Source organism: Cyanistes caeruleus, chromosome 4 (assembly GCF_971803275.1).
Source record: "Cyanistes caeruleus chromosome 4, bCyaCae1.hap1.1, whole genome shotgun sequence".
NCBI classification, from domain to species: Eukaryota; Metazoa; Chordata; class Aves; order Passeriformes; family Paridae; genus Cyanistes; species Cyanistes caeruleus.
Genome location: NC_141704.1, coordinates 12,314,914 through 12,329,462, shown reverse-complemented (window position 1 = coordinate 12,329,462; position 14,549 = coordinate 12,314,914). Strand labels below are relative to the sequence as shown.

The window sequence follows — 14,549 nt, the reverse complement described above, 5'->3', positions numbered from 1 at the left end:
GACAGTGTGGCCTGAGCTACAAACCCATTCTCCCTTGCTCCTTCTGTACCAGCTGTGGAGCCGCAGCTGCTTTGCTGTAAGGTCCCGACATGAGTTGCAGTCACTAATACTTTATCAGGGGAAATGCAACCCAGCAGCCAACCTTTTCTTTTTCTCTTTTGTGAAGCTGAGGTTCTTCTCCACTGAAGCATGGCATGTGCTCTTTTCTGTAAGAGTAAAATCAAATTAGCACTGTGCAGTTTCTTCTGGGTCACTCACAAATCCCAGCGGTCCAATTGCCATCCAGATGAATGATGGGTTTCGTACCCCATTTGTGCACAGGGTTACATTGGAGTTTGTGTCTCCTTACTACTCTGCTTAATGCAACTCTGCCATCATAAATCTAAGAAGTTTTCCCTATGGTGTTACAGAGAAGCAATTTCTAAAACCTACATTGTGCAGATTGCTATTAATGAAATATTTAAATAAGTCTTTGTATAGTCTTTATATGTGTCACATGACAGAATAAACTAATCAGAGTTCCCATTTCTTAGGAAGAGTATTTAGAAATGTCATAACTTTTTACCTAGTAATTTTGACATAAATCAGTTTACTAGGACTCTTTCTAATGCTGTCATGGTGCTAAGATGTCAGCCTCATGGCTAACTGCAATTTTATTGCTGGACTATATTGGAATTTGAAGGTTTTCACTGTCTGTTTTCAAACATTTAACATATATTGTTGTGGAATTATTTTGTATGTCCACAAAAACTGGCAACTTACATTTTGTTTTTTAAATATGCATGTGGAAAATTTAACCCTTACTGCTTTGTTAAAATATATCCACAGTGATGCAGAGAAGAAGAATGAGGCCCTTAATGACCAAATAGAAGAATTGAATAGAACCCTGAAAGCCACTGAAAAAAAGACTGAAGAGATTTTGCAAGAAAAAGAAGATGTGATGAAGCAATTGCATGACAGACAAACTTTGATACAAAAGAATGAACAAGAATGCATTACTTTGACAAAATTACTAGAAATTAGTGCAGAGAAGGAATTAGCCGTCCTAACAGACAGGTTAGAGACATGAGCCACATGGAAAGAGTGAACAATCTTCTATTCTCAAAAATATATTTATTTTTTCCACTGTTGCTTCTATTTTCAAGTTTTATGCAACAGCCAGTGGAAATTATAAATTATCCGGCTTGGTTTTCGCTTCAGAAATGTTTATAGAAAAATTTGGAATCTTCAGTCTCAGACTTGGCTTGAAGAAGAACATCAAAAATCATTGAATAAAATCCTGTGAGATTTTGCTCTTAAAAGTGAAATCTTTTAGAGGGTTTCTCTCTTTAGTGCACATATTTTCTTTCCCGTGTAACCCACTGAAAGTAATTTGAAGAAGAATAAAGTACGTCACTATTTTCATTTTCAAATGAGGATCATGGATGTCTGCCCTCATGTAGTCCTGAATTTCAGAGGGAATTGGTTAAACATCTCTTTAATATTCCCTTCAATTATGATCCTTGGTAAAGTAAAATAAGCTGTTAGGTTGCAGGCAAGCTTCCAATGATTCCTCCTTTGCAGAGGAAGATGTATAGTTTTAATTCTGGCCATATGCTCAGCAACAATTATTTTGCCTTTCAAGCTTTGTATTAAAGGCCCATGGCATTTTATTTTGAAATGTTCCTTCATACTAAAAAATGTGTTTTCTTCTCCCTATATGTACTAGATTCCCTCATATTTTTAGCACATTTAGAACAGAATGTGAGACCTCATCGACATAATTAGGGTATTATAATTGATTATAGTTATAAAAATGCTACCTTTTTAGGTATTTTTTGTCAGTAGTTTACAAGTTTGTCTTGCTGAGCCATAGTGATGAGGTACTCAAAAGCCATTAAAATAGTTGTGCCTGTTTACATATATGTCTTGATTAAGTTACCTGTTTCTAAAATTCTGTGTCTATCTATATAGAAAAATTCTGGAAAATAATTTAAATAAATGTGTCTTGGAGAAAAAAAAGCAACAAGATATTCTCAGTCACCATCAAACACAGAAAGATAAAGAACTGAAAAGTTTAAAAAAGATAGAGTTACAGCTGAAAGGGATTTGGGATTCCTTGGAAGGAGATAAGGCAAAGCATAAAAGACTCAAATCAGAGGTCTGTATGAATGCATTGATCATAAAGATTGTAAATTTTCTTGTAAGAAATACTTGTATGAAATCTCTTGACAGTCCTACAAGGGAAAAGGGGGGAAGACTGTCATTTCACCTTCTTCATTTCCTCCTTGCTTTAGTATTTCTACCATTCTTCTTTCAATAATGCTTTACTCTTTTCTATTTTACTTAGTCTTTTGACTATGGAAATTTTAAAGGGAAGTACTGTTCTGCTTGTGTATTCAAAGCATTTTCTTTCTTTTCTACTTTCAGTTCTTTCTTAAAAATTGACTTTGTCTATAAATTTTTTATATTTTATCACCAGTTCTTCCATTCTCTCTTTGTAATATATATTTTCTCCTAAACTTGCTGCTTGCTCAGTCTGGATTCTGAGTCATATAAAATTGTTTAGTCAGGTGAATATTTTTTCCCAGAACTTGATGTTTCCTACCTTGACACTGTCCTTCAAATTTTTCTTCTAAGGAATTCAGGGCAGAAAAGAGTCTTACATTATTGTTAAGTTTTAAAAAATAACTATATGTATCAAAACTCAAATAGCTTTGCTATGTAAACAACTTCGTTTATTACTTGATAATATTTAATATTATCAAACAATATTTTTTTGTCTCCCTTGAAATTCCTCCTGAAATCACATGTGTATTATTTAGTAATATAAGCTCACCTGGGAGAAGGGAGGAAAGCTCTACAACTACACAACAAAGTTTTGGATTTAATCTCCTGAAATAATAATTAAAGGGCTGACTCATAATCCAGACTTTGATCTTAAAGATGAAAGATTTTCTCTTCAGTATCAGCTAAGAAAATCTTGGAGATAGTATTTTTGCTTGTCTTCCCTTTGAGGAAATGTTCCTGGATGTAGAACCACAATTGTTTAAAAACATGTAATGCTAAAGTTAAATGCCATAACTCACCAGCAGCTGTGGTTAGAGTTCACAATCTGGGGTGAGATCCAAACCCATCCCAGCCCAATTCCTTCACCCTATGGAAGGACAAGACCTTGTATGTGTCTTACAAATAGCATCATCATGAGGAGCAGGGGAAAAGGAGTGCCATGAGAGACAGAAGTGGAATTCTAATCAGTATTTTACTCCAGCAGCTGCGGAATACTACTCTAATGCAAACAGGCCACAGCAACAGAGTTATTTTAGCCCATCCTCCCATGCTCAATGTTTTCTCTGATTGCTTTCCTAGCTCTGTTAGAAGAGCAAATGTGAAATCAGTGTTCCTCTGCAGGGTGGCCAATTGAAACACAGTACTGCAGCAAGGAAGAGTCAATTGGCCATCTTGATTCTGCTTGGCTTTTACTATATTGGGACAATTCTAATTTGTCAGACTTGGGAGCACACCTAGCAAAAACTAAAAACCAGTATTTTAAGTAGATAAAATTTATTTAACTACTTAAAATCCCAGATTTACATTTATTCATTGTGATTCAAAGTGCAAAAATCACAAGAATTAATGGTTTGTATAAATATGTGATTGCAGAAGCAGCAGTGCATCAATATGGTTCCCCAAATTTCTTCTTTGGAATGACTGGTTTGTAGAATAAGGAAATTACAAGAACACTTCCTTCAAATGTGTTTTTCCCTTTAGTGAGATGTGAAAGGTCAGCTATTGCTAAACACCAACACTGTGTGTTAAAGAGAACCACTGGTCCCGCTGTCCCCAGCCTGGACCAGAACTGCTGCTCCTCTCCATGTGGGCCTTCTCTTTGGTCAGGACAATGCAGAGACAGCCAAAAATTCCTAAGTTTAGCCCTGTCTTACATAAATAGAAGTCCTTAATGGATTCAAGATGTTTATGTGAACTTTTTACTTTTACACAGCAGAAGTGACAACTAATATATGCTCCACGGAGAAGCTATTTTTGATGCCAACACAAGACCAAAAGCCACTTTCTTAGGACAGGCTTTACTGACATTGTAGTAAACCTAAGTAAAATCAAATCTCAGAGCTGGCAGCTGCAACTAAAGTAACTCCACACTTTGACATTTACTGTGTCTCTTGTTTCCACTTCCAATAATGCAAGTGAACAGCATTTAATTTTACAATACTATCACAGAAGTGAAAATAACAAGTGCAAAACATCTACCTATCAGTATAGATTTATAGTGTTTTGAACTCTAACATCTGGTTGAGATCTGAGCATCACAGGGTTGTGTATATTATCTTTGAGTATCTTCCAGGTGTGTTATTAAATGTAATTTTTTCCCATCCATATGAATTACAGATTTGCAATTAGAATAATTTGGGCTGGAAAGGATTCTTTAAAGGGTTCTTAGGTCCAAACCTGACACATTTATCTAGATCAGTCTAGTCAGACCTCAGTCCAACCTGGCCTTGACGGTTTCTAGAGATAGGGCATCAACCACCTCTCTGGGAAACCTGGACCAGTGTTTCACTACCCTTGTTGAACAAAATTCTTTTTTATATCTAATCATCCCTCTTTTATTTGAAAATTAATATCCCTTGTCCTGTCACAACAGGTCCTGCTAAATTGCTTGTCCCCATCAATTACACAGAGGCAATATATGCCTTCATAGTTAGTCTGATGCACTTATTTCTTGCTTTCTTATAAACATAAAGAATTTTTAAGTGAAGTCAATCAGCTGAAGTACAGATTTTTGTCTTACAAGTTACATCATGTAAGTAGTTGTAGTGAGATTGATCAGATGTATTTTAATCAGTGGTAGGTTTTTTTTATGTATTCCTTCACATACTTAACGTTAAAATCTGATTGAATAAATGAATTTTCCCATAATGTACATGAAAAAATAATACATACATTTTTGTGTTATTAGATTTGACTTTCTAGAATCTAATTAAAATCCTACCATAGTGACAAAAGGAAAAAAATATTATATCCATTCTATGTAGATGTGAACTCTTTTTCTCCTTCAGTAAGTTCAGAATTTAACTCTGAAAATCCTCTGTGAATTTAGGTGACATTTTTATGTACTCTGAGTTTATTGCTTTTTTAATGAGAGTTTGGTTGCTGAAAATCATAAACCTTCTAAATTTGTGAAGTTTAGTGTTCATAGTTCTTGAAAGAAAAATTTGAGACACTTCAATAAGCATTCTTGTACTAACAATTATAAAAGGAGAGAAAATTAATTTCTTAATTTGTGTAGCTACTTCTAATACAGTATCTGCAGTTTACATTTTCCTCATTTTTTGTTTGCATCACTATGTGCTTGGTTTATTTTTGTAGGCAGAAATTAACTCAAAAAAAAATGCAATATTATTAGAAAAACGACAAGAACTGCAGGAGGAGATTGAAACGATCAAGAGAGGTTTAGCTGAACAGGTGCTGAGTTCTGCTTTCTCATATTTTTTTCATTTTGACAGCTGGTTTTCTATCATGAGAATGAAGGGACTATTTGAAGAAAAAATAATGGGAGTTTCTAGCTGCAGCTTTCTGAGAAAATGCAATAGTATTTACTCAGTTTTAAAGACCACTTGTGTTTCATTTTCAAAAACATTTTTTTTGGTGTTACTGGCTACATAGTAGAAGGTAGAAAGCAAATCTACTTTCTAGTTTAAGTTTCTGAATGTTGTTGATGACACTGCAGCTAGAAATATATTGTTATAGATTCCCTTTGGATATGAAACTGTCTTGTTGCAACAAAAAAAATCAGTATTTGTACATCAAGATTTTTCATCTTCACAGTTCTGTCATTTGTGGATGTCTGTCTGTATGCAGCAGAGCCACACAGAGTGGAAATGCAGATACCTGCATTACAAGAGCATTAGTACTTGCCACTACATAATTGACTTTATAAGAAACAATCTATTTCAGACATGCATTCTTAAGATCAAACCTCCTTGTCTTCTTACCCTTATATTAATTTTCTTTATGTGTTTTGTTTGAATTCATTAACATTGTTGATGGAAATCCGCTTGTATTTGGATATATATGCATTCCAGTACCTACATGTCATTCTTTAGGATATGTAACTTGTGTGCACAGATGGGCGTGCAGTCAGTGGAGCCTAGGAAGCTTCTACTCACCTCATCCTGAAGACCTGACACTGAACCTAAAGATTATATAGCTATAAAGATCCATTCTGTACAATGGACAATAGCTAAAAATGTTAGACTGAGGAACAGAAATGCTCCTAGGTGATAATATATTCTGAAATGTTATTATAGGGATTGTGCATGATGTTTTAAAGCAATAAGTTATTACAATTTTAAATCTGTGTAGTCTGCATATTAGTTTACTTTGCAGATAAACCCAAAGTATTTCCAACTTTGGGTTTGCTAACACTGATACATTGCTGCATTAGGATTTAAATTTAATCTTCTTTAGGAAATTATATCAGATACGGATGCCCGTGTGTTAGAAGAATGCATTGCTGTAGAACGCTTGCTTTTCAAAGAGCAGGAAAAATGCAGAAATGAGTTATCCACACTTACACATCTGACTTGGCTCAGAGCTGATGAGAGGCAACTGAAATGCAGGAATGTTCAGAAAGCCAAGGTAAAAAATTATATATTTGGAAGATTGTTCAAAACTAGAAGCTGGTATAGGGAGAAATTAAATAACTAATGAGGGGAACCCTGTGGACTCATTTCCCACTCTAGCTTTGAAGTTCCATCAGAGCACTGGAAGCTCACAATACCGTGGTGCTTTACTGGCAATTTGTGGTGCAGTGCAGTATGTTAAAATACAACTGAAACAATAATAATTGAAAATATAATTGAATAATTGAAACAAGGTATTTGAAAGGACATTTAATGAGTGCCCAAAGGAGGGCAATGAAGATGGTGAAGGGCCTCAAGGGGAAGCTGAGTGAGGAGCAGCTGACGGCATTTGGTGTGTTCAGCCTGGAGGAGACCGAGGAGAGACCTCACTGCGGTCACAGCTTCCTTGTGAGGGGAAGAGGAGGGGCAGGCACTGATCTCCTCCTGTGACCAGTGACAGGATCTGAGGGAGTGGCCTGGAGTTGTTTGGCAGTGGTCACAGCACCAGCCTGACAGAGTTCAAGAATTTGGATAATGCTCTTGGGCAAATGGTGTAACTCTTGGGAATGGTGCTGTGCAAGGCTGGGAGTTGGTCTTGATGCTGGTGGCTTCCTTCCAACTCAGCACATTTTGTGATTCTGAGATTCTGTGATTTGCTTTCAAGTCCATGGGATAAAATGACCAATTTGAAAGAAGGAGGCAGAATAGCAGACAACGTCACCTGAGATTATCAGAAGTAAAACTGTGGTTTATTTTACAAATATATGAACATTAGAAGATAAATTGAACTACTACTCATTCCAAAGCGAGGGAGAAATTTATATTTTCCTGTTACATTTCAAGGCATAAATAATTATATTGATTTAGAGAAAGAGGGAAAGAAAACTTTTCCTACGACTAGCCATTATATTTGCTGCCTGCATTTTTCTGGCATGATGTGTGCTGTGATGTCTTACAGAATTTACTAAACAAATTGATACATGGGAATAAGGTATTGATGTTTCCAAAATATATGTCTGTCATCAGATAAATTAGATAAGCTACCCTTCTACCACGGTGGGAAACTCTGTCTATAAAAATAAACAAATATGTCAGGCTTTGTACCTTCAATAAAATCAGTCAATAAACAAATATGAACAAATAAAACAAAATAATACAAATTCAGGAACACACAGACAAGCCCATAGTTGCAACCCATCATCCACCAGCTTTCCCTATGACAAATTTCCTCCTCCTGATACCAGTGGGAGGAGAGAAAAGGTCTGTCGATTTAAGATTGATGGCCCAGGCTATTGAGGACTCAACACAACTGCAGTCGAAAGATCCAGAAACTTAACAGAATGCAATCCTGCTCAAACATCAGTGATTGCTTAAAAGTCAGAATTGAGTGAAAAAGAAATTTCACTTGTAAAGGTAAAGTTTCAATGGTGAAATTTTCATATGCCAAATAATTATATAGCAGTGCACTGAACAGGCTGATCAGGAGAAATGGTGGAACTCCAGATAGAGGGAACCAAGCATTTAAGATGCAGCATCAAATTATCTACATTACTAATAGTAATTAGTAATAATAAGCTTAATATAAATGGAAAAACTGTGCTTTTTTATGTTGTTGTAGTAAAAACTTTTCAATTATAAGAAAAAGTTCTCTATAATAATAACCCCCCTCACTGTCTTTTTCTCATCTAAGACTTGTTCTGGGTAATTTTCTTGAAGACATTTCTCTAATATATCTAAAGTGCTTACTAAATTTTATTTGAATTTCAGATTCAACTGCAAAGTCTTGTTAAGGAACTAAAAAGAAAGGATCGTGAACTAATCACCTGTAAAAAAATGAAAAAAGAAGTCCAAAAACAGTAAGAAAATGATAACAATACATTATCTAAAAAAAGTCTTCTAAAGGAACTTTCATCCAAGTAATGTATGCATAAAATGCTAATAATTATTTCTTTCACACATCTCATTTCTTCAGACTCCAAGAATTGGCTAGGATGTGTGATCTCATGCAAATTGAAAAGGATAAATGCATACAGTTGATGCGTATTGCTCAGTGGAAAGCAAAGGAAGCTGAAAACCGGGTAAAATTGCTAGAAAATAATATAGAAAATTTAAGGAATGCTGTTATAACCAGGGAAAGGTGAGTTTAAAGTACACTGTAGTTCACATTTATAGAAATTTAAGACTGGAAAAAATCTTAGGAGGGAATCTATTCCATCTTCAATTATGCCCATATCATCCTTGATAGTTATTATCCTGATTTTTAAAATCTGATTAAAACAAAGGCATTTAGAAACATTCCTTCATAATCTGTTCCAGCTTCTTATCCCACTAACACTCCACAAGTAGCTTGGCCATCACTGCTTCTCTAAGTTTGTCTCACTACTCTCTCACTTTCCCATTCTTTATCCCACAGTTCTTGGATCTCTCAGGTTTTGTGTTTTCATGCTGTTTGATTCAATATGAGGAGCGCTGTTGCACTCATATTTGCTGTCCTTAGAGAAAAAGAGATCATATGACAGATGACTCGACAATGAAGCAGTGCATGGGACTATTACATGAGTCACTAGCTAGGAATGTGGCTAATTATGAAATTAAAACAAATTTGGTATTTTGGTTAATAACTCACACTGAAGTTTATTCGATAAATAAAATGTGGTTTCAATTCCCAAACAATCTTAGACAAAATTAAAGGTTACATTCACAGCAAAGATAATGAGGGAGAATAGCTGGTGCTTGTGACTCTCTTCCTAGACCATTTAGTGGGAATATCTTTTTGCCATACTTTTGTCATCCTAGTGGTGAAATTCTGCAATATAGACAGCATTACAATGTCTTGGAAATCTGTACTTGGGCAAGTAGGGAGATAGTGAATAGCTAACTGTGTAAGCAAAACAGGAAAACCAAAATTGAATAGTTAAAAATAACTTGATTTTCCCAAAACTTCATTATTTGGTGCCAAAAAATTGCTCAATCAGACAAATACACTAAATATTTTTTTTTGTGAATATCCTGATAGTTTGGTTTCAAAGTCATGCTAGAGATAGCTAAAAAAGAAGGAGAATTTCAATGATTGAAGTGATTTTGTCAATCTGTACAAGCTGATACTTTGTGGTAAAATTTTTGAGGCCTTCCCAGTTGATGAAAGAAGGGGGAAAAAAGGCTAATAAAACATAAATTTTGTACAGATATCAGAAATACACAAATATTATTATTCATCTCCCTACTTGGTACAGATCCAAGAGATATTTTGGGCTCTGCAAAACTAGATTTGAAACTAGTCAGAAGTATTGAATTTTCAGTAACTCTCTTGCCCATGAAAAATATTTTTAATCCCAGTAATAGACTTTAGTATCAGTACCACTGATTTCACTGCAACCTATGCAATTTGGAGGACTGAGTATCAGTACAAGTAAGGCAAGAAATTTTCTGAAAATATTTAAAAGACATTGCATTTCTGCAATACTATTATACTTTCAGTCTGAAACTTGACTACAGAAGTTTAATTAAATTCAGTAATACCCTGTGGTACTCAAAGTGTTATACATATAGGAAAATGAAAGAAAGCATCTCCCTGCCCTCTATACAGCAAATCAGCAATTTAATGATGGAGCCCATGAGGGAAGGATATTTCATCTGCAGGTCTGTATTTTAACAGGGGACTTTGCTTCTCCTTTCACTACCTCTTTTGTATGTTGACATGAATATCTTCCTGGTGTAGATAAAGCTGTGTTTCAATCCAGAAGTGATACCACAGATCAAATGCAATAACTCTAAATTCTGTGTTGTGAGATAGTAAATAGTTCATTTGGTGACAAGAATCTGTCTTTTAAATGAGGGACCATCATCCAGTAATCAACAAAGATGCTGGAAATAAAGAGATCCGTTCTTTGTTTTTATGTCATCTTGTCACTAACCTCCTACTATGGTTTCTTTGTTTTTTCTCATCTGTCAAATGGGCAATCTAATAATTTTCTTTCTTGTGTTAATGTTGTGACACATGGTTTTATAAACAATAGATTTGGAGAACTTTGAATTGCAACCACAAAATAATTTCAATATTGTTATTTTAAAAAATGGCAGAACTTCTACACATTAAGACTTTTTATCACAGTTTATGCCTATGCTCTTAAACTTTGTATTTTATGGCTACTTGGGCTACCTAGTAGCAAATAAAGGAGTTGTAATGCAGCGCTTCCTATTTAGCATTTTTCTTGAGCCAGAATCTAGATCGTTTCAAGCTGGAAAGAACTAGCAAAAAAAACCTGCTCTCAGAGAGTTTTTTTTCTTCTTGTAAAGCTTCTGTGAAGCAGAGACATAGAGGAGCCCTTGTGTGCTTGAGCAATAAATTTAGGCTCTGCTTTTAATTGCTGAAATTGGTTTCAAATTAAAAGGACTAAAAATATTCCCACATTTCTGTTATGTTAAAGAAAATTGCAGGAAGAGTATCTGAAGATTAAAAAGAATGAGAGAATGAAAGAATTGATCAAAAAGGATTATTGCAAAGTTGTACAAGAGATGCTAGAGAGTAAAGAAAAGGAAAAGTATCTGAATGTTGACAGACTTACCACTGAAGCCACACACATGGAAGAGGAAATTTCGCAGATACGCAAAAAATATGAAAGGACTGTTCAGCAACAAAATGAGAGGTACATTTGTAAATTTGATCTAAGGTAGTGTTTAATTTTGACATTCATGAAGCAACAGTATTTTTCAGCTTATGAGCACTCCTCAGGATTGCTAAAGGTCTGTGGCACTGCAGTGTTTCACTGACCAAACCCCCCCATTGCACTGCCAGCATTGCTTTGCATTATGTGGATGTTTCTCCGCTGGTGATCACGGTCAGGCTTCAGAATTATTATTCAAAAAATATGGTAGCTTGGCTACTGAATGCCTTGAGAACTTGTAGCCTCCTGCTCTGTTTGTGCATTGTGTACCGATAAGGTATCTGCAAAAATGCAGATAATCTAGATCTCTCTGATCTTAATCCAGTTTTAAATGCTGTGGAAGGCCAGAAGACCTTAAAAATTATGTGAGAGACAAGAGTCACTATTCCAAGAGTTTGTTTTCTGATTTTCACATTATAATTATTTTGTTACTTATTTAAAATTCTGTCATTAAAATAATATTTCTGAAAGCTTTCTACATTTTCACAGATTATTACTATCTTTAAGATAACTTTTTTATGTTCTTGAATGGAATATACTGAATATGACTAATTGTTTTTAAAGTTATCTTTAAATTTTGACTTTATTTCAGTGGTCTTTTGCTTAGAGAACGAGAAGAAGAACTAGGCTTTTTGTATGAAAAAGTAAACAGGCAAGAGATGTTGTGTAAAAATGGAGATAGTAAGATGCAAGTTATGGATGAAAAGATCAGTTTTCTGAAGCTGAAGGTAGCTGAGAAAAAAAGAGAGGTTAAATTGTGTTTTAAAGAGCTCACAGTGAAGAATGCACTGGATGCCCATCTGATGAGACTCCGGATACAGGTTGGTGCTAAAGGAAGCTATTTTTTACTATCATTCTGTATTTTAAAATTTAAGGTGATTTCATAAAAAAACAAATATCTGGATGTACAATGTTTATTAAAACAGCAAGTTTACTCTAGCAAAACACTGGTACACATTTTTAACGTCACATATATGAGTTTCTATGCTTATGTGTAACTGGCTCATGCTCTTTGTTTCATATGTGCCAAATGTTTCCTGGGTATGGAATTCCAGCTAACCCACCCCACAGCCTGAAATGTCAGTATGACTAAACTGGAGAATGGGAGTCATGGGGAAAAAATGGGACTGTAGATAAAATTTGTTAAAACTGTATTGATGGAGTAGGTGGAGGGGTGGGAGATACACTTAGACCATCAAATTTCTAAAATAATACTTCAATTCACACTTGACCCAGAGTGTACCCTGGAAACTTTGCTGCCTACGATGATATAATCCACATATATTTTCTTTTGCACAAAAACAGTGTAAGTTTTAGTTCTAGTTACAAAATAGCATTTAACAGCTAACAAACTGAAGTGCTTGGGACATTCTTTCCTTGCTTTCTGAAATGGCTCATTTACTTTTGACCTTATCTCTAGATGGTAATTTTTCCCATACATACTCTGTTAGTGCCTGCACAAAATCATAAATTGGGGTGTACCATTGCCTTTCAAACTTGTATCAATGGGAGCTGCTTGCACTATTCTCTTACTTCTGCCCTTTTGAAGAAATTGTATGCTCTGCTACAAGAATAAAACATAGCACATGTTTTAATGCCTCATGCAAATCATGCCCCAAAGACCTCTACAGGGCCATCACAGATTTAAACTATTAACCCAGGCAGTATAAAAACAAAACCAAACCAACCAAACAAACAAAAACCCCTTCAACAAGAAAGTTTCATGTTTTTCATGTGAAACTTAAAATCACTATTAAAGGGAGGCTATTGTTGGAGGTGCTTTAAATCTTTTTGCAATGTTGACATAAAATTAAAAAGTAGGAAAATACAGAGTGATGTGATATTATGCATGCAGTAGTCTTAATAAATGTTCCCAAGTCAGGGTTTTTCCAGTGAACAATGGCAAATAATCACTTATCAACCTTTAAAATTTAACTAGATACTGTGATTAGTGAATATTACATGGATCAAACTGGCTGTTAACTCGTTCATCTCCTTATGCTCCACCATTCTGGCATTAATACTCTTACTCCCACTGCCAATAGGAATTAAGGCAAATGAGAAGCAGTTTCAAATTGCTTGGCTTTATCTCCGTAATTTAAATAAAAACCATAAGCCTAAATCTGAATTCTGGTGTTGGTTACCAAATTCACACTGCTAGTTCTTGTACAGATTACAGAGACCCCATGTTGAAATCTGACTCAGCTTCTGTTCAGTTACCACTGTCACAGACTGTCTGGATTATCCAGGCTGAATCCTGTACCTGTGCCTCTTCTGTCCTCCCCTTTTCCTACCCTTCCTGCCTCCTTAAGTCTTCATCAATACCAGACCTCTTTGAAGCAAGTGCTAGTAACATGCACTAGATATTTTCATTACTATCAATGAAAAAAAACTAAAATCAGAAATACTTACAGACTGCAAAAACTGACCCATAATCTCAGCAGCTGTAGTGCTCATTGGGAAGGAGAAAAGCCCAGATCAGGGCTGTGTGCCAATTCAGCAAGATCAAACACTTCACCTGGGTCCCCTACATTCCACATGAGCTGCTTAATCATCAAAGTGATGTATGTTCCACTTGTATGCTTTTCATCAGAAGCTACCTATTTCCACAAAATATTGGTGAATAGTTAAGCTAAAAAATACCATCATCTGAAGCAAGACCAGACCTCTTCTAAGCAAGTGCAAGTAACATGGACTAGGTAGGCTTGTTAACATCAAGGAAAAGATTTAAAAATAGAAATATTTACAGGAACTTCTTTACACAAAAAGTACCTGGTGAGACTGTAAGGTGGTTTTCTCTGGGCATAAAACTATGTAACTTTTAATTGGGACTGCACATCAAGGGACTGTTCCTGCTGACTGAAATGACCCATAAAAACTAATCTACCTTCATGCATCAATGAGAAATACTTAGCATTAATCATGAATTAGTCCAACACGTAGACCTGCTGAGCTGTCATGGTGCTGTAGATGGGACCTTCATGTGTTAGAGCTCAGGCAATGTACAAAGACTGTCAGTTTATTTGAGGAATTTGGCAACAACATTTGTCCAGGTTTTACTACATGAAAATCTCCAGACTACATCACCACACCAAAGAATAACGGGACTAGTAGAGGGACAAAGAGTTTATCTAGGCAATCTGCTCCCACACCAGTGCTGGATGACCTGTCATTCCTGAGAGGGCTAAACTGTGCTTTCAAGCCACCACTGAGAAACAGGTTTCCCCAAGCAAACTATCCCAGTCTTTTCTTAACAGTGGAA

At 35.5% G+C, this 14,549-nt stretch overlaps 1 protein-coding gene across 6 annotated transcripts in view; it reads left to right on the top strand.

The window, feature by feature from the left end:
• The window catches only part of CCDC146 (coiled-coil domain containing 146), a 67,281-nt gene that overhangs the window by 45,281 nt on the left and 7,451 nt on the right, over positions 1–14,549 (top strand). For all 6 annotated transcript variants that reach the window (XM_086886663.1, XM_023918970.2, XM_023918971.2 and 3 more), the window contains exons 8-15: positions 829–1,056; positions 1,954–2,140; positions 5,368–5,463; positions 6,469–6,639; positions 8,391–8,479; positions 8,596–8,760; positions 11,051–11,269; positions 11,880–12,108. In XM_086886663.1, the coding sequence (XP_086742789.1) occupies positions 829–1,056; positions 1,954–2,140; positions 5,368–5,463; positions 6,469–6,639; positions 8,391–8,479; positions 8,596–8,760; positions 11,051–11,269; positions 11,880–12,108 (1,384 nt within the window). The remainder of the gene's footprint in view (positions 1–828; positions 1,057–1,953; positions 2,141–5,367; positions 5,464–6,468; positions 6,640–8,390; positions 8,480–8,595; positions 8,761–11,050; positions 11,270–11,879; positions 12,109–14,549) is intronic.